Below are 20,133 nucleotides of genomic sequence, written 5' to 3'. Positions count from 1 at the left end.
TTGAGGAGGAAGTCATTAGCTCGAAAACCACAAGATTCCTTATTGAACGAGGGGGAGGAAGAGGAGTGAAGGAGGTATAAAGATAAAGGGGGGGGGGAGTGAAAGAGAGAGTGAGGGGGGGGGGGGGTTCTATCCGAAATTCAGTTCTGCTGAGGCAATCTGTCATGCTTGAAATAATTGCTCCTGTCTTGCGTGAATGAAGTGATCTGTCATCGCCCGCTGCATTAAGGCCTTAAGAAATGCCCTCACACACTCGCCACAAACGCGCACGTGCACGGTCAGAAAGCCGTGACCCTCCTGAATGCTCCAAGTGAGACGCATGCTGCTGTGACGTCTTGAATAAACGGAATATTTCAGCAGTGGAGGGAGGGAATAATGAGAAGAGGACACATGGCTGAAGTCTGCCTCCTCCTTCGTCTCCATCATTCATAATCACTCTTTGTCAGTACTCTGGATGTGTTTCATCAGTAAGAGGAGAGCGCCGGGCTCGGGTCTGTTAGGTCAACATGGTGCGGTTGTCAATTGTAACGGTGTTTGGCTCGGCTAATGCACGGTGTTGAATGAGAAAACAAAAAGGGAGGGAAGCTGTAATTGCACTTAAACTGCTGCTGCTGGACTAATATTTGTGCAGTGGTGAAAAGAGACATTACTTGCATTGACTTGTGGGCCGTTATTGGACTGTCGTGTGGTGAACTATTTGGCAAGTCGGAGCTACTGATACACTTTACAGTTATCTAATGTTTATTTGACCGAATCTGAAAACGGTTTTGACCCTGCCCGGGCCAGCATCAACTGTCACCGTACGCCAAGATGAACCAGATGCACAGAATTACAGAGTTGAATTCAGTCATAGGTGGTATGGCATGACACCTTCTTGTGACTGGCTACAAGTAAGGCCATAGATAAACAAGAAGCTTCAAAATTGCATTTCTGACTAGATGGTATGCCATGGTAATATTTCTTTTCTGTTTTGGTGTTTAGAAATATTTGTATGAGTGGAAAAGGTCTCCCACAGCCTCTTATTTGTTCTGGTTTGCACCTGCCTTTGAAACACTGATTTAAAATGAAAACTTAGCCATGGCAATTCATCTCAAGATTGATTATTCACATTGCGTGTGCTAAATTCATCTATTTGCATAAACTCATCCCAGAACACACAAAGTGAACTGCACTGCGATTTCTGTGCAGACACAAAGGTGGCGCGGTGGTTCGAAGTCTGTCTCACAAATCTGGGGTTGGAGGTTCGAATGTGGGCATCGACCTACTTGGTCAGGATTGCATGATCTCCCAGTGCTTGCGTTGGTTTTCTTTGGGTACGTAGGAAGGCCGGGGCCGACATTCACTGCCCCGTACCTCAGAACTACGAAGGAGATGCCTAACTACCGGCCTTTATAGTTTTCTAATCAATTAAAATGCAACACTAATGTATGGTTACATTTACAGTTAGTGTCATTTGTAGGTTTCCATAATGCATCACATACTGTATAGTGTACATGTGTCATTGTGTCCACCGCCTGTATATACAATACCCTGGTCACATGCCCACACTCGCCGCCTCCTGCATCACCTCGGCACATGCACGCACACAGACGGTCAAATAGACATACAGTCTGTCATATTTGCGGCTGGTAAACAAGCTGTTAAAGCCGGCAAGCTGAGTAAACCGGAGACAACAGTGTGCTTAATGAAGTGGGCTGCCTCCCAGCACAACATCTCATCATCACTCGGGCTCAAACAAAACACTCAGCTGCTAATTGACCGAGCCGCATGGAGCCGCTGTGAGGAATGCGCGCTAACTCCCCCATCATCACCATCAGCACCGGCACCAACACCACCTCCACTGTTGCTTCTCAAAGGCTTGACAGACTGCGGCAAGACAGGCGCCCTGTTATTGAGTCTTTGCACGGATATGTGACAGTCTGCTTCTCTTACGGGCCTGACAGATGAGGGGAAAGTCCTTTTTAATTTCAGCAATAATCACCGCTTGCCAGTCAGACATTGTCGCCGGTGCCTCGGCATCTTTTGACTTTCTACTCACCAGCTTGAGGCTGGCGTTGCTAAAGCTAACAACTCTTCCTCTTACTTGCAAGTCAAACAAACAAAACCCTTTACCTCTTGTTTGTGAGACAACACCGCAGAGGAAATCCCTGCAGATGTTTATGGAAGTCAATGGAAAGATTCAGAAACTGTTCAATTATGTTTATGGAAACAAGCAAACACTCACCGCCTGCAGGTAGAAAGCACAGTTTGGACGCTGTCATAGGTATTAATTGAAGAGCATACTCAGAGATGGGAAATTCAGGTCCAGAAATTAAAAACCTTGCCACAGTTTGTTTTGAGCCACAGGTGCTTTGAATTAACTGAGCTCGTTGACATACCGGTTGAGTAGAAGCACATGGGGCTAAAGCGAAACTGTGGCAGAGTTTTTTACTTTCTGGACCTGGATTTCCCATCTCCGATGCTCATTGTATTGGGCTTGCCATTGAAAGTGTACTTTGCTCCTAAGATGTGTTTCAATAGCACTTTGTAGTTAAAGGTAATTGTGACGTTTTTATAAATTGGTCATTAATTAGTTTGCTCACACATTAGCCTATTACCTTAATAAGCTATTTGATAAGAGCGGGGAGAGAGAGAGACAGCCCACATTCCCCTCTACAGCTTTGCCCTTTTGTTGGTCATCATTAGCTCACTATCAAATGCAGAGGTTAAGAGAGATACTACGAAGGGCGGAAGCAACCCAGCACGCCAAATAGCGAGGCTGCGGTAATAATCATTTTTTTGCACAGGATGAGCAATATATACCTGCTATATTGTCTGCCTGTATGTGTTGCTAGGATTCGTGTTCAAGTAAAGGTTGTTAAAATGTTGACAATAACGGCATCACCGACTGTAGCTTCATCAGCACGCCAATGGCGTTTTGCATTGTGCGTTAGCATTAAGATAGCGGACTTCGCATATTGCATCGTATGTAAACTACAATATGTTTTGAGAATTGAACAGCATGTAGGGAGAGGCGAATTATTATTGAAAAGAAGTTAAACAACGGCTCATTTTGCAGTCCAAGTTTAAGGTCAGACCAACCTCGATGCAGGGTGGAGATGTGTTGAGCGAGTGTGGGGTTTAGGAGGAAGTTGACAGAGCTTAAGAGTGCGGAGCACACACCCAAATGGCTCGTGGTCAAAGTCTCAAAAGTTACTTTGGAAAAACCCCAGCGCACCACAGCGCTCAGTTCAGTTTCATGGATATGTTTGCTTTACTGTACTTTGGGGTTATTCGGGAAGAGGGGCAAATATTTCTGACTAAGATAGCCACGACTGAGGGCGGATTTCAATTACTTGCAATACTTTTTATATTGATGGAGCTAATATTTGGTAGAAAAGGTCAAATGTGGAACAAATAACAAAAACTAGGGCTGTTTAATTAAAAAACGACTTGCCAGAGCTACCTGATGCTAATCAGCCTTCACGCTCTTTAATCCCAGGGTGTTCGATAGGGTCTGTGTCAGATGTCAAGTTCTTCTACACCAAAGTAATTCTCAGGCCTTTATCGAACGTGCTTTGAGTCATGCTGGAAAAGAAAAGGGATTTCCCCAAAACGTCTGGAATTGCAGAACTGCTTTACCAAAATTGACCAATCCTGACCACTATGCACATAGACACTTTTCCCTTCAAAGAACATTTATTGGTTGCGTTTGTAAGTTTGCTCCCTCTTGCATACAAAAGAAGTAGTCAGCCATGTGTCCGTATTTGAATGGGGGTTCCAACTATTCATCCATCATACCTTAAAAGTAATTTTCTGCTGCAATGTAACATACACAAAAATGTTGGTTTTGCTCCCATCTTTTTAAACTGAACACAAAGACTAAAGACTTAAGTCCATTTACAAAACTTAACGATTTCTCTCAAATATTGTTCGCAGATCTGTCTGAATCTGTTTGTGAGAACTTCTCTTTTGCTGAGAAAATCCATCCACCTATAATCAAGATGCTGATTAAAGAATGTGATTATTGCACGGGTGTGCCTTAGGCTGCCCACAACAAAATGCCTCTCTAAAATGGGCAAAATCTGCTCATGAAGATTCCAGCATGTCTTAACTTGATAAAGATATGTCTCATTAAATTCAAGTTAGACCGCAACAAAGTAGTTTGCCTTTGCCAGATTTAAAAGGATTTGTTTGACAGCACTCATTGGGTCTACCGGGACTCAGAACAATGGACAAGGGAGAAGTGTGGTCACTAAGACAGAATTATGCCAATTTCCATTTAAACAAATAGGAACGTGGTATGTGTACAGTACACATTTGAGCCCGTGTTTATAATATTGTTCTGTCCTAGCATGGATTAGATACAATCCAGAATAAATTCAAAACGTGTGCACCTAATTCTTGCTGAGCGCTGTATAATCATTCCACCCTGGAAAAGAATGGCTCAAATAAATCATTAAATGTCCAAAATTAATATGACATCCATTCCATGATGAGTGTATGTAAACTTCTGACCACAACGCTCCATCAGATTTCCTTCTTAATACAGCACTCTAAGCATCACAAAGCTCATATGACATGTTTCAATAAAACACTGAGTTCATTGAGACTGTATAAACCTGGATTCAAGTCAGCTGGATGAAAGACAGGCCACGCCCCCTCTCTGCTTCTTATGGTACTGGCACTTAGTTGCTGATTAAGCCCCGTTGCAGACAGCGGGCCGTGGGGAGCCAATTGATCTGAACTTTGACCCCTCCCTCTCATGACAGGGGTGGCTGGAGGTCAGGCCTGTAAGGGATACCCTCTTTATCTGTCCCCTAGAACAGGAGCTCAAAGCTAGCTGGGGCACCCAGCCAGAATCGGCGGTTCCCCGGGGTCCCCCCTCTCCCAACCACTCCACCACATCACATTCATATGGTCAATATGAGCCTCGGTGCTCTGTGGCCCGTGAGGCTTTGACCTGAGCTAAGTATCTTTGATTTTCCCAAGGGAAGCTTTGCCCCTTTTTCTGCTAGGAGAAATAAACATAGTACAAAGAGTGGTTATTCAAACTCTCACAGGCGACACCTTTCCAGTTCTAATTCCTCCAGCTTGGTGATCTGAGCCACTTCTCGCGCTCATCCTTCCCTCAGTCAAGGACTTCGGAGGGATTTGCCTGTGTAATGCCGCCACTCTTTGAGGTAGTCATTGAAGTCAGCACTACTGCATTAAGCTTACTGGTCCGCCTATAAGGGCTACTTTTCATCACACACACACACACACTTGGAGCCACACACGCACACTCATCCCTCGCCTCCCACACCTCACTTTTATGTCAAGCTATTGTTTTTAACGGCATTATAACGGTATCATTCCGCTCCCGCTGAGAACAACAAAGACAAGAAACGCCAAATCCTAGAACACAGCACCGCGTATGTGTGAGCGTGCATGTTTGCCTGTGTGTGTGTGTGTGCGTGTGCTCTTTAAAGCAATGCTAATGGCCCCTAAGAAGCATTAAAGTGACCCCTACTGTAACAAAAGAGTTAATAATCCGTTTAGAAAACAATCAGATTGCTATCCATGAGAAAAGCCCCCTGCTAAGTCTTTCTGTAAAGGAGGAGGAGGAGGGAAGTCACCTTTTTTTTTCTTTTTTTTTTTTAGTCAGCAATCTTGTTGAACATCGCTTGTTTTCATCGCTCTCTCAATGGGGAATGATGGAACAGTATTTAACGGCAGCTCTTTAGACGCAATCAGCGAATAAAAAGCGGTTGCGGTTTCACAAGCTGGCCGATTCAAAGTGACCCCTGCCGGAGGTCAGGGTCTGTTTTCTGGCCCGTGCACTGTAAATGAGTCCCATTGGGCTTCTAAAGGAGCTATTAACAAACAAACGCTGGCACGCCCATTAATTGCTAATGATAGGCTCTTTGTCGAGTGTTTCCCCTCTGGGTCAAAATGTTCAGTCAGCAGGATCCATCTCCAGGCAAAAGGCAGTCAGGTCACATTGCAACTGATATAATTAGTTGTATTATAATAATAGCCATTAACAATACATTTACATCTCTAGTGTCATACGTTCTCACGTGATGATTAAAAAAGTGTGGGATCAGTGTGAGGGGATATAAAACGGCGGGTCGGGTGAGGCTGTCAGGCTTATCTGTTACGTGTCGCAGTGATTCATCTGATTTAACGTCAGCTCACAGCAGAGTCTATCAGTGTTTATCTGTGCTCTCATAGGGAAGCAAAGACTTTTATCTATCTTTTTCTACATGTACCCCTTCCTTCCCTGAGCACCGACATCAAGGAATTAGCCTCTGAATTGACCATATGATATCATTATAATGAAGTGAGATTGGTGGTATAACAATATGTCACTATCTTACTGAGCATGTTATGAAATATAGGCATTGCAGTCAGTATTCCCCCCAAAATTTGCACTCGATAAAACTGTCGGAGGGAAATTAATGCCTACTCTTTTGGAAGAGCCATGCTACACAAAAATCTAAGTTTCTTCAAATTAGAGGTGAATCAGCAAATCTGTCAACACAACGCAACAATGCTGTCGGGTGTATTCATTAGGATAATGTAGTTGAATCATCATTGTCGCTCGAATATGGCATAGATTAAATACCAGCCAAAACACAATGCTTCATGACATTTTTAGTTACCTCACTGAAAATGACCCAGGAGGAAATGAGCAGTGTGAGTGGATTGTGGCACTTCATTTGAACGTGTCCGAATGTAAGTTATTCCTTTGTCTGCGCACAGCTAATAGCGGGGAATGGCTTTCAAATGGAGTCAAGCTGCCTCCAGAGATCCCTCAATCCACCGTCGCCATAAAGAGAGGTCTGAGGCCAGTCTAAATATTTGGTAGTCTTAGCAGGTTCATGTTAAAAGACGCACAAATGCACTGAGCGCACACTCACACACACACACACACACACACACACACACACACGACGCACACACTGTGAATGCACAAGCAGGCCTCGGCTGTGAAGTTGAATGGCATAGCTCAAAGCCTTCCTCCCCCTATCCCCCCTTTTCTCTCTCTAAACCGCCAAAACCATTCTCCCCCCTTTCTCCAGCTCAGAGGAATTCATTAACTGCCTCTCCACAGAGACACTATGGAAATCAGGCAGCTACAAAGGCAGAGAGAGAAAGAGAGAGATGGAGAGAGAGGCAGAGGGAGAGAGGGTGGGAGGCTAGGGTGTGTTGAATGGGGTTATATTATCCTATTAGATGGTGGATATGTCTCGTTTCCCTCCCTGTCATGAAAAAAACAACATCAATTTTGAGTGAGAAACAAGACAGAGAGAGAGAGCGGGAGAGAGAGGAAGGAAATACTGAGAGTGTTTAACGTTGCTCTTTTATCAGGCTGAAATGGAGAGTCCCCTGGCTCCATTTACCTTGGCAATGAGGAAAGGGCCACTCTCTCTATGAATGCCATTTAAAATGCCATGGAGATTAAGCATCCTCTCTTTATATTTCTCTCTCTCGCTGTCTCTCTCTCACACCACACACACGCACGCACACGCACGCACGCACGCGCGCGCGCGCGCACGCAGCATCACGATATGCGTTTAGGAAAACAGCTTTGAGCCGCACAAGTGCCCTATGGCGCTTCTAGGAGAAAGGAAACGCCACATGAGTGGCCCATCACTTAGCCCGAGTGGGCTTTAAGCACAGTAATGAAATCATTAGACCTCCCGCCTCCCTCCCTCCTCTCCTCTCATCTCTCTCGCTCTCTTTCTCAGCTCATCGGGGGGCTCCGGGATGATGATGAATCTGTATTTATGGGGATGGAGTAATTACACGGCTAACCTCTGAGGGAAGCCAGGAGGGCCACAGGCCAGTGAGCAGGGCGCCGGGTGCTCTACCTCATTAGCACTGCCCGAGTGCTTGAGTGTGTGTGCATACGAATCGTTGCTATTTTGATGTTCAAACCTGTTAATGAGAAGGCAACAAGCAGCTCCCTGCCTTTATCCATCATAATTGCACTCAGAAAAGTCCACTTTCTCCTACTATCATGTATACTTTACATTAAAATATCCTCCATCCATCAATCAGGCTATGCCAGCTGAGTTGGGTCAAGAGGTGGACTACACACTGTACTGCTGGCCAACCAATCACAGGGTACATAGACCAACCACTATTCACACTCACACCGATGATCTTCAATGAACCTGACATGTATGTAATGTGGGAGAAAGCCAGAGTATAAAACCAAGGGGCCAGAGCCAAGATATGAACCCAGACCTCAGAACTGCAAGGCAGATGAGCTGAACACAGAATGAAATATCGGGTTGAGCCAAAAAATCACGAGTGACAATTTGGTAAATGTCATATTTTTTTAAAAATCGATACGATTGGTCAATCCACATGTGGGTGTTATTTTTACAAATTATCGACCAATCTTAAATATTGAAAATGGCTGGCTCTTTGATGATGCAATGTTAATGGCTGAACAAACACACTGTTTGGGGGTCTCTAGAAAAGTGAGCATTCTGGAGGTAGGCTACAAGGTCTCGGCCCGATGCCAGCGGTCCATTTAACCTTAATGCAAAACACCGGACAGCGAACAGCACTAGTTTCACAATGTTACCATCATTTACAGTGAGTAACAGATATTTGTCAACACAAACGATGGCGCAACACATGTAGATAGACAATATACATACAGCCATACAGTCTATCCTTTTCAAAAAACGAATTTATAGGAAAATGTTGTATTGACTTATTTTTCTTATCAAAAACACAAGAGGTTTTGTTATTTTTGGGGAGGCTTAAGGGGAAGACAATTTGAGTTAATTTGAGTGTGGTTATGGAACAAATTAAACTCGTATCTCAAGGCACCACAGCACTGTGGTCAATGAGTAATTTGTCCGCAACATCCCATCTTAAAACAACAGCCCATTCTTCTCCAGCAACATATGTCATTTTCCACTCCACAGCACTTCTGAACGCCATGCTATCTTATCCTCTCAATCTCCATCAATCCCATCCGTCCCTGGTAACCACCCTCTGAAAATATGCTCCAGTGACTTCCGTCGATAATCACGGACATTCCTCCTGGACCTGGCCGACCATATCAATGGCCCGCCGGTCCATCTGCCTGCCAGAGACTGAGACCGCGTGTCCAAATACAGCAAGGATCAGCTGTCACACGCGTGCGTAATACGTGCGTAAAATGTGCGTGCAAAAGGTGCCAATTGTCCCACTTAACTGACGCAAATTATTCATCGTTGCTCATTTTTATTGGCGTATTCAACGGATACATTTGCTGCATCTGTGATTTCTAGTTGGACATGATGAGCACCAGCTCTGTGATAATGACAGGTGGTGCATTTCTCACACCACTAATAAAGAGGCAAACGTAACACACACTTCACAGGTTCCTCCTCTCTGTGACCATATTGTAGACTGTTAAAAAAAATTAGACCAAGCGCCCCCCCCCCCCCCCCACACACACACGCGCAACCACGCACTAGCGCACACACTCACGCACACACCGCAAGCCACCCACGACCTGGGCTAACCAATGCACTAATCGCCTGCCCTGGGCATAGGAGGAGCTTGGAGCTTAAGTAGGCTGCCAATCAGTCAGTCAGCTCCACATCCAGAAAGCTCCTGCGGCCAAACGCGCGCATCACTCCGCACTCGACGTGCCAAAGTGGGGCTTTGACTCGGAGTGTTAGAAGCGTGCAAGTGGAAGCGCGACAGTTTCCAAATAGAGGACTCTGGTGATTTAGACACCTCTTTTATTTTGAGCTTCTTCCATTATCTATTTGGGAATTTGATTTTTTTTTTTTCCCCCTCCCCTCCCACTGCCTCCTCTTGTCGACTTTTGGGAGAGATTTTACTGGACATGGCTTTCCCTCAGCTGGGGTACCCCCAGTTCCTCAACGCCGCCCATGAGGTTTACGCGGGCGAACGACCGGCCTCTAGCCGGGACGGAAGCAGCGAAGGCGGCGTGAGCTCGTCTGCAACAGCCGCTGCTGTGGGCTCCATGCTGGGGATGTACGGGAGTCCATGGGCGGCCCCCAACTACAGTGCCTTTCTGCCGTATAGCGGAGCACCAGACCTTGCCCTCATCTCTCAAATGGTAAGACGTGTTACTCAACTTCAGTGAAATAGTTACTTAGCCTGAGCATACGGTAATTAATGTACGATACTGGTAGTTTGTTTGATAATAATTGAGAACGAATTGCATGCGCACATCTTTGAATGTTTAAATTATCTTTGCAACAATTGCATTTCAATTTTGACAACTTGAAAGCAGTTTATAACATTAAAAGTAATTACGTGACATCAGAACAAATCAAATCCATATACACAAGCAATTTGTCTAATATTACAAAATTGCATTGGGAAATATTTTCAATTCAAAGCTGCAGCAGTGCAATTAAAAATAATCGCGCCATCACAAATTATTTTGTGCAAATGTTCTAAAATTATTCTCACACTATATTAAATCATGGAATATTTCCAACCCAACAACTTTCCACTTCTCTCCTTCAATTTCAGGGCTCTCAGTACGAGTTAAAGGACAGCCCGGGTTCCCACCCGGGCTCTCTACCTGTGCACGCCACTCAAGGTTTCTACCCGTACGGACAGTATCCCTACGGAGACCCGTCGAGGGCCAAGACCGCCACAAGAGAGACCACAAGCACCCTGAAGGCCTGGCTGCAGGAGCACCAGAAAAACCCTTACCCCACCAAAGGGGAGAAGATCATGCTTGCTATCATTACGAGGATGACACTCACACAGGTATGGAACATATTTTAAAAAATTGAAAAATGATCTCTTAGTAAACATGGGAAAAAAAGCAACACCCATGCGCTAAACACGAATTTTAGCAGATGCTCCTAAAAGCTTTTTTTTAAAATACCAGGCCAAATTTCACTAGCATTAGAAGGAATCAATTTCGTTCGTTTTAAAACGTGTTTCCGTATTCCAGGTGTCTACATGGTTTGCAAACGCACGCAGGCGTCTAAAGAAGGAGAACAAGGTGACGTGGGGCCGCAGCGCCGAGGACCGTGACGGACGCATCTTCAGCAGCGACAACGAGGACGAGCAAGGCAAGAACGGCAGCGACGACGACGAAGACGAGGAGATCGACTTGGAAACGGTCGATATTGAAAGACCGGAGGAGCCGCGCGCCGCAGCGGAGCAGGGCTGCAGGAAGGGGGAGAAGGAAGCGGACGTGGCCGGCAGAGAGGCCTCGACAGAGCCTCGGAGCTCGGAGAGCAACAGGACGCTTTCGGTGGACTCGGCTATTTCGCTCAATAAGGCACAACCTGTAGTCAAACTGGTGGATCACTCCCCCAGCAGACAGGAGTGCCAGAGACCACCGCAGAGCAAACCCAAAATCTGGTCCCTGGCTGAAACTGCCACGGCACCAGACAGTTCGCACAAATCCTCTCACGCTGCACATGCGCACCACCCGGCTTTGGCTCCCGCCGGACACCCGGCGCTGCTCCCGGGTCATGGGATATACACATGCCAGATAGGCAAACTGCACAACTGGGCCAACGCGGCTTTTCTCAACGCCAACTCGCTATTGAACATGAGATCGCTCCTCGGAGGAGCGCAGGCCGGACACCTGCCTCTGCGCGGCCCTGCGCCCCCCGTGCGTCATGACGCACGACCCGGACACGGAACATCGGGGACAGAAGACGACAGTGACGGAGACTCGTATGGAAGCTTTAGTCCAAAAGGAGACGGTACGATGACGGGACATTATTACAACTCAATTGCGCAAAATCACAAATACATTCAGCGTGTTTTGTTGTTTTACAGATGAAGACAGTGACCACAGGCCTGAGTCACTCAAGTCTCCATTCCAGCTCATCACTGACAGGTAAACGCCATGCATTTTAACTACATTACGACGCTATCAACCTCGATTTCTTGGCACATGTCTCTTGCTAAATGAACCCTCAAGCAGAGGGTAAACACTGTTACACCTGACTGGCCACGGAGGCTGAGCTCTGAGCACATAAATCATGTGATTGAGAGGCCACTTTAACGCCTCGTCAGGCAGCAGGCTGATGCGTCCTGCGGGGCCTCGGAGTTATCTCCAAACCGGGTCATTTAAATAATCTGCAGCCGTTTATTCACGCCTCCCCTGAGTGAATGCAGTCAATGCATGTCAAAGAAAGCTCTGATAGCAGGAATGTGGCGGCGGGTGAAAGGCTTTGAACAACATTTCATGAGTGTTTTCCGTTCCTTAATTTGCAGGAATTTGAGTTAATACCACAGATTAGCTCAACATTTTATTAATATTCAAACATTTTAGAATGAGCTTTTTAATGAGAGACCAAGTTTCATGTAATTGTTGTATACTTGCAATTAAGGAAATGTTACTTCCAATTCTGATGTTTTTTTCTTTTTTCCAACAGACCTCACCATGGCACAGGAACACAGCGAGCTCTCACATCAACATTATGAAAATACTAACCAACAAAAAAAAAAATATTTAACAGAACAATTTAACAAAGACTATTTTTGACAGGGAAACCTGTTAGTGTTACCGTTTAGCCTAAACTTGTAAAAGAGATGTTTTCTTGTCGCAGATTTGCTTGTACCTCTCATTTATGTATGTTCTTTTACTCTCTTACTGTTTCTTTTGAAAATTGTAAATACAGGATATGAATTTGCCTTTAAAGAATATATTTTTCGGAAACTAAATAAATGTCATTATAGTCATTTATTATTGAAAAAATGGCGTGGTCTAATTTGAAGTGGGGGTGGGTGGGTAAGGAGAATGTGTGTATCAAAGTGCAGTATAGCAAAACAATGCTCTTTATTGAAAAGTTTCATCGTGGTTTTGAAAATTAGCAATTTGTCACATATTGTCATTTAAACATGAAGTGCAATTTAGATGGACTAATACTCCTGGTAATATGGTATAATATCTACTTGACATATTTACAGCATTTGCCTGGTAATTGTTGATCACAGTTTAGTTGTTAGCGTCACATCCCGTTTGCCAACAAAGCCATCTGGTGGTGACCCCTTCTTGCAAGAAAAGCCCTGAAAAGCTGAACTTTCACCAAAATTCACAGGCTTAAGCCAGCCACTTGGAAGTCCCAGCAAAACACTACAGAAATTGAAATAGAAGATTTCCAGGACCTCACGGACCTGCGCCTGTGCTTTCAGCTCGGCCCCGTTTTAAGCTTTAATGTTGGATTACGCCCCCTCGGTGGCACTGCTGCTATACCTCTGAAATATGGATCAGAAAGCAGGAAAGGCCAGCGGCCAGTGGGGGGGCAAAGCAGCTCGGGGGGTGGCGCAGGCCTGGTGGGTTGTGTGTCACTCCAACTCATCTTTGACGTTCAAGGGCCTCGAATAGCGGGGGTGGAGAGAAAGATAGAGAAAGGTAGGGGGTCTTAGAGCTGTCGAGCATAAAAGCTGCGGCTCCTACTTGGATGCATGCATGGCTCATGATTGAGGGACCTGCATGTGTCCCCCCCCCTGGGCAAGGGGCCCCATAAAGCCGCTTTTACATCACCGCAAAAATCGCAGGTTTGTAGAGCTGAAAGCAGTCATTGTGTCATGTCTGATGGGTTTAACAGAGGAGAAAACTTTTTCAAAGCAGGAATCATACTAATTCCGTATTTTCCTACAGGTATAAGGTATACGGATACAAGTGGCCGAAATTAGTTACCACCACAGGATGTCTGGGCTCTCCGTTAACGATATATCGATAAGAATCTGCATCCGGGCGGGACTCAGAGGGGCTCCTCCATATCAAGAGGAGCTAGATGTGGTGGCTCGAGCATCTGGTTAAGGAGGCCCGAGGGACGAATCAGAACACGCTGGAGAGACTATAGACTATATCTCCTGGCTGGCCTGGGAACGCCCCGGGATATTTCAGAAGAGCTGGACAAAGTGAATGGGGAAAGGGTAGTTTGGACTTCCCTGTTTAGGCTGCTGGCCCCGTGACCCCATCGCAAATAAGAGAACGAAAATTGATGGACGCACAAGGCTGTATTTAGATAGAAAATGTAAGAGGAGGCTACAACAAAAAGCACAACATTAAGGGTAAAACAATGATACATTGCGGAATAAAATGCCAGATGAAACTGTGGCCAAATCAGTAAATAATCCAGTATCTTTGAGAATATATGGTAACATTCCACAACATGAGTTTCATGGCGTAGTGACTCACTGCTGCCCCCTCACTCTGACACAAGTTAGAACAGAATTGGACATAAGGGTTTTGAATTGACAGTGACGCGAATTCAATTTTACTGATCCTTGTAATATGTAACAGTAGTAGCTGCCTTTACAAAAAGCAAACATCGCCAGTCAGGGATCAAACATCACAACATAAAAATAAAATATGCATTTCATCTACTCAAATGCGCAGATTATGTGTGTTGCCTCTTACGTTAATACTGCTTTTGGAAGTACTTCATTCTATCTACCTACCTATGGACAAATGTATCAAATGATCCCTGTAGAAACTTGTGCCAAGAACACTTTAGGTTGGGCACCATGCTGTCTTTAGTGTGCATCAACTTCAAATATTGCAGACGTTTGCTATGGTTGCCAGGAACTAATTTCATAGCTTTATGGCATATCAAACATATAGGAATATACTTTTGTCAAGAGCAAAAATGTGTACTACTTAATGTTCACTTTAAAATCAAAATCTTATTGATGGTACACTTATTTGTAGTGAGGATAAGAGTATCTACGTAGTTATGATGGTATTTCAGAATTGTTTGAAGTATTTAAAAGGTATATATATATATATATATATATATATATATATATATATATATAATTTTTTTTTTTTTTTCCACCAAGTACTAGCCCAAGTACTAGCCCCAAGTACCACCATCATGACCAACATTAAAACACAGAAGTACAATGAAACAGGCTGTATGCACAGCTAAAAAGTTCATTCTAATGTTTGACTGTATTTCATGTTTTAAATGTTGTAAATGGTATTCATATTCAATTCAGTGATTCACTTATGCAACACGAATGGTACTCATACTACATTTTGGGAATTAATAATAATTGCTGAACTAGCCTGGCCACCTTTCCAATATTCACTGCATCATGTTATAATTCAAAGTTTGAATTTTAAAATTGTTCAGCACATGCTTTAATCTACTTGGTTGTTTTTAGCTTTAGTTTACTACTTACGTGGCAAATGGTTACTGCTGACAATTTCAAAATTGTGACTACAGATTGCAGATTTTGTCGTCATTTCTAAGTTTGAACTTGGGCTTCAATTGCTATATTTATTTACTATTATGCAGTGATCTCTCATTAGATGGTTCACGGAGCACATTTCCTATAATAGTGAGGAACCTATATTCGAAAAAAACCCCACCTAAAAACAAAGAACAAATTAAAATATAAAAACATTTCATTATTTTAATTTTATGATGAACATTCATTAATAAAAATGAATGCTTGCTTCTCTAAAGGCAAACGCCAAGCAAGAATTTAGTAGTGTGTAAAGAGGTTGACATTTATGTTGGTTTTATAGATCCAATCAGTCCATGCACAATGAGCAACTGGATCAGAACACGAGTGATAATAAACAGCACACCCTAGCTGTAGAGTGCAACAGAGAGATGTCGCAGTGAGAGTTGTCATTGATGTGAGAACAACATGGAAGGTAGCCAGACACTTGAGGCCATTTTCACTTCCTCTGCCAAATCTGACAGACTGCCATCGGCACCGCTGAGGAGAATATTAGCCGCTCTCTTTCCCTCTGTCTCTCTCTCTCTCTCTCTCTCATACGGGCCTCCTTTTTTTCCCTGCGCTTCATACCAGCCAGATCGAGTGACTGTCCTTCCAAGAACCCAAACAATATGTTATTCTTTCAAACTTGGATATCAGTGAGCGGTTGCATGATGGCGCTGAAAATGACATCAAATAGGCCTTTCATCGCTTACGCCGCATGTCCAAAAACAAGTTGTGCTATGAAAGGAGCTACAATAAAAAAAAAAAAATGGAAAAAAGTGAGCAGATCCAATATTTGATCATCATTTCCTGGCTGGAGCTGCTAGAAACTTCCTCAAGTTCACACTACATGGCAGTTGTTTGTCATCCAACCTGCGCCGAAACTTTTCAGAACTGGTGCATGCTGGGAAGAACTAGAAGTGAGAAAAAACAGCCACTATCACGCACAGGGATGCAACCATTCTCTGCGGAGTTTTCGGGGGTTGTGTGAGCCCCTCAAACTCTCAGTGTGAATAAAGTCTTCATTGGCGCTTTAGTATTCGTATATAGCCTCTTTGGTGAATTCTAATCCCTATTAAAGAGGCAGATTATAGAAGGGATTTGTCTTTGATTCTCCTGTCCCACTGCTCTTTTCTGTCAGCATCTCCCTCTCCGTCCGTGTCTTTCCCTCGTTTCCTTTCTCTCTGCGCTGATGGGATGGTCATGGACTGAACAATGATGGCCTCCATGTGTCGGCCGCCTCACTCTCCCACCCTCAGCCAACTATAGCCACATGTATGAGGGCCCCCATAGTTGCCTGAATAGATTTGTTAAAGGACCCCAGTGGATGAGAGAGGTCCGGGCCCTGCAGACTAGCCCTCGTGTGATGCTCTATCCCCTTTAGAGGTGCTCCGCATGGGAGTGAGTTCCCTGGTATGCCCCCACCACCATTCCTCTCTTCTACGCTGAGGAGATAATCAGGCTTATGTAAAGACGACGTGCTCTTTTGACAGTCATCAGCTCATCTGTGATCCAATCAAGCCCAAATCCGCCATTGTTCGCCCCTCAAAGTGTCTCAAATCCGCTTGTGCAGAAGAGAGGGGCTGCCTTCTTTATCCTGCCAATCACTCCTGACATTCCTGCCACTGTTGCCATGGCCTGAGGTCGGAGGTCGTGAAAACAGAGAGCATGAGCTGACTCTGGGAGAATGGCACAGGGCTAAAAGGAGGGACTCTTGGCGCAATGGCCTCATTGGTCATCCAACCCAGGGGGTAAATGTAGACAAGTTAGGGCTCTATAGCCCCGCTGAGAGGGCCAGCCCCACAGAAAGACACGGGCAGGGGTGGAGAATGACTGCAGTATAAGGAGCCATGAAGGGGAGCCGTGAGGAGAAAGAAGGCAATGGAGGTGTGTGTGGAGAAAGGAGGGAAAACTGGGGTTGGGAGGGACTCGTGTTTTATTGCCAAACAGGTTTTACAGAGGTTGACCTCCAGGGGCAGGAGAAGAAAAGGCTATCACAATGTCAAAAGGTTATGGAGAAGAGATAATAAACATAGCAGTTAATATAGTGGGCATTTTATTGACATTTGGACACAAGCAAGTACAATACAAAAATGCCCACTAACAAAGAATCATATTTAATCAAGCTGCAATTTCAAAAGTAAATGTGCCTCCCCGATGCAATGAATCGCAACATGTCATTGCGGGATAAGCAGGGCACTGGGTTAAGTCTGCTGAAATGTCATCAAAAGAATAATTTCTGTACCCAGTGTATTCATGTGTATACATAAGTGAGCAAATGTTTAGCCTAGATGAGATATCATAGGGAATCTGCACCATTCACTGTTTCTCCACAGGGATTAGTGGAATTAAGCGTTTAGCACAAAGGCAAAGTATCACAACTCATGGGTAATGCAACAAGCTCCACAATGCACCAAGTTTACAGGCTGATGCTTCTTAGCCTGAGCTTTTTGTTAGCTTGCAGCTGCGAGTACCTTGCAGACAAATAGTCAATGCCTAATATACAGGGGAAATACACACAGCAAATACAATGAATGGGAGGGAGTGATAAGTCTTTTCTGTGGCTGTCTATCCATTCAAGGCCATAATCTGAGGCAAGACGCACATTGGGAGAAGGGGAGGGTTTGTGCTTTAGTTTTCGGACCGTTGGCTCCTTTCAGCCAAACGGGGACAATGTACTTTTATCGCATGTTTGAAGCAACATAGCTTTGCGTACATCTGGGGGTGTCCAGAGTGGGGTTATAGATTCTTGTAGCATTTTTTCCATCATACTTGAGAGAAAGCGATGATTTAGTATCCCAATCAGGGAACGGTGTCGATGTGTGGCGGACCCCAAAACAGGACTGTACACTTACTGTGTAAGTGTAGGTGATTTTAAAGGAACGGGGACTTGCAGCTGCCAAGGAGCCAGCACGGGAACGGGGAAGTGCAGCTGCTGAGGAGCCGGCGCGGAAGGGGACTGCAGCCGACGAGAATCTATGTGGAAAGGGCCTGCAGCTGACGAGAATCTAGGTGGAAAGGGCCTGCAGCCGACAAGATTGCAGCGTGGAAGGGGCCTGCAGCCGATGATAATCCTGCGCGGAAGGGGCCTGCTGCAGCCGAAGAGAGCAGCTTTCGGAGTGAGGGCATGGGCGGCAGCAACTGGGGACAGGAGTGGTGTGGTGGACCCAAAAACAGGACTGTGAGACAGGGGGTAGGTATAGGTGATTTAATGATATGTAATGGTAAATGGGCTGTCACTTGTATTGCGCTTTTCTACCTTTGGTACTCAAAGCGCTTCACACTGTATCTCATCTACCTACTGATGACGCAGCATCAGAAGTAAATGGGAGCTCAGTATCTTGCTATACTTCGACACGGTCAAAGTGGCCAAGGAAATACCCACGACCTCCGGGATGGGAAATGCCGACTCTACCAATGAGCCATGCCGCCCCCATATAACATGACATAAGAGGCATGGTTCGATGTGACCGGAGTAGCGTGGCTGGACGTGACCGGAGAAGCAGAGCTGGACGTGACCGGAGAAGCAGATCTGGACGTGACCGGAGAAGCAGATCTGGACGTGACCGGAGAAGCAGAGCTGGACGTGACCGGAGAAGCAGAGCTGGACGTGACCGGAGAAGTAGGGCTGGACGTGACTGGGAGAGCAAGGCTGGATGAGACTGTAGAAGCAGGGCTGGGCGAGTGCGGAGAAGCAGGGCTGGACGTGACGGGGAGAGCAAGGTTGGATGAGACTCAGGAAGGGGGACTTGACTTGACCAAGGGAGCTGGACATGATGTGACCAGGGGAGTTGGGCTTGGAGTGACCGAGGAAGCAGAGCTTGATTTGACCGGGGAATCTGGGCTTGACAAGATCAAGGAAGCAGGGCTTGACAAGCGGGGAAGCACGGCTGAAACTTAAAAAAAAAAAACAACAGACCAAGCATGACAGTAAGGGACGGCTCTCAGACGTCCCTAAAAACAGAAAAAAAACCCCTAAAAAGACAGGGTGGGCGGAAGGGAGACAGGAGGTGGGATCAGAGCGCGCCAATCACAGGACATCGGGTGGTCATCCAGGAGGCCAGACTGGAGGTGAAGGCAGCCGCTGCGCTTGCGCCGCCGGAGTGGGACCAGAAGGCGGCCGCTGCGCTGGCGCCGGTGGGACAAGAACGGACGGCGGCAGCTATGCTGGCGTCGCCGAAACAGGAATCGGGGAACGTCACGATCGGGGAACGGTATCGAGGAGTGGCGTGGTGGACCCGAAAACAGGACTGTGAAACAGGGGGTAGGTGTAGGTGATTTAATAATACGTAATGGTAAATGGTAAATGGGCTGTCACTTGTATAGCGCTTTTGGTAGCTTATGGTTCTCAAAGCGCTTCACACTGTATCTCATCTATCTACTGATGACGCAGCATCAGGAGCAAATGGGGGTTCAGTATCTTGCTGACGGATACTTCGACATGGTCACAGTGGGCGAGGAAAAACCCGCAACCTCCGGGTTGCGAAACGGCGACTTTTCTGAGCCATGCCGCCCTCATATTACATGACATAAGAGGCATGGTTCAATGTGACCGGAGTAGCATGGCTGAACGTGACCGGAGAAGCAGGGCTTGACGTGACTGGAGAAGCAAGGCTGGACGAGACGGGGAGATCAAGGCCGGAGGAGACTCAGGAACCGGGACATGACGTTATCCGGGGGAGCTGGGCTTAGCGTGACCCAAGAAGCAGAGCTTGATGTGACCGGGGAATCTGGGCTTGACATGATCGAGGATGCAGGGCTTGACATAACCGAGGAAGCATGGCTGAACAATAATCATGCCGAAACAGACACAGAAACACTGAGCAACCAAAGCATGAAACTTAAAAAAACCCTAAATTAGACTTTTCTTCTCCCCTCACAAAGGGGATCTCCCCATGACTTACAACGTACAAACTCATCTGTGAAACTCATTTTGGGTGCTTGCTACTCTTCAATGATGAA

The 20,133-nt window shown here is 45.6% G+C and overlaps 2 protein-coding genes across 5 annotated transcripts in view; one reads left to right on the top strand and one right to left on the bottom strand.

The window, feature by feature from the left end:
• The window catches only part of txlna (taxilin alpha), a 111,385-nt gene that overhangs the window by 78,499 nt on the left and 12,753 nt on the right, over window positions 1-20,133 (bottom strand). The gene's annotated exons all lie outside the window — the stretch shown is intronic.
• Window positions 9,561-12,616, top strand: irx1b (iroquois homeobox 1b). The gene is made up of 5 exons (XM_086014552.1): window positions 9,561-10,063; window positions 10,486-10,728; window positions 10,919-11,684; window positions 11,761-11,821; window positions 12,363-12,616. Exons 1-5 carry the CDS (start codon window positions 9,827-9,829, stop codon window positions 12,409-12,411), a joined length of 1,356 nt encoding a protein of 451 aa, XP_085870678.1. The 5' UTR covers window positions 9,561-9,826; the 3' UTR covers window positions 12,412-12,616.

The sequence above is a fragment of the Filicampus tigris genome, chromosome 18, assembly GCF_054856515.1.
Source record: "Filicampus tigris isolate MCC_2025a chromosome 18, RoL_Ftig_1.0, whole genome shotgun sequence".
Lineage (NCBI taxonomy): Eukaryota > Metazoa > Chordata > Actinopteri > Syngnathiformes > Syngnathidae > Filicampus > Filicampus tigris.
The sequence above is the reverse complement of the archived record's forward strand: the minus strand, read 5'-3'. Positions and strand labels throughout refer to the sequence as shown.

Coding starts and splice junctions, on each gene's coding strand:
- irx1b (XM_086014552.1), top strand. CDS start 9,827: ATGGCTTTCCCTCAGCTGGGGTACCCCCAGTTCCTCAACGCCGCCCAT. Junction 10,729..10,918: donor CGAGGATGACACTCACACAG/GTATGGAACATA, acceptor TCCGTATTCCAG/GTGTCTACATGGTTTGCAAA. Junction 11,822..12,362: donor TTCCAGCTCATCACTGACAG/GTAAACGCCATG, acceptor TTTTTCCAACAG/ACCTCACCATGGCACAGGAA.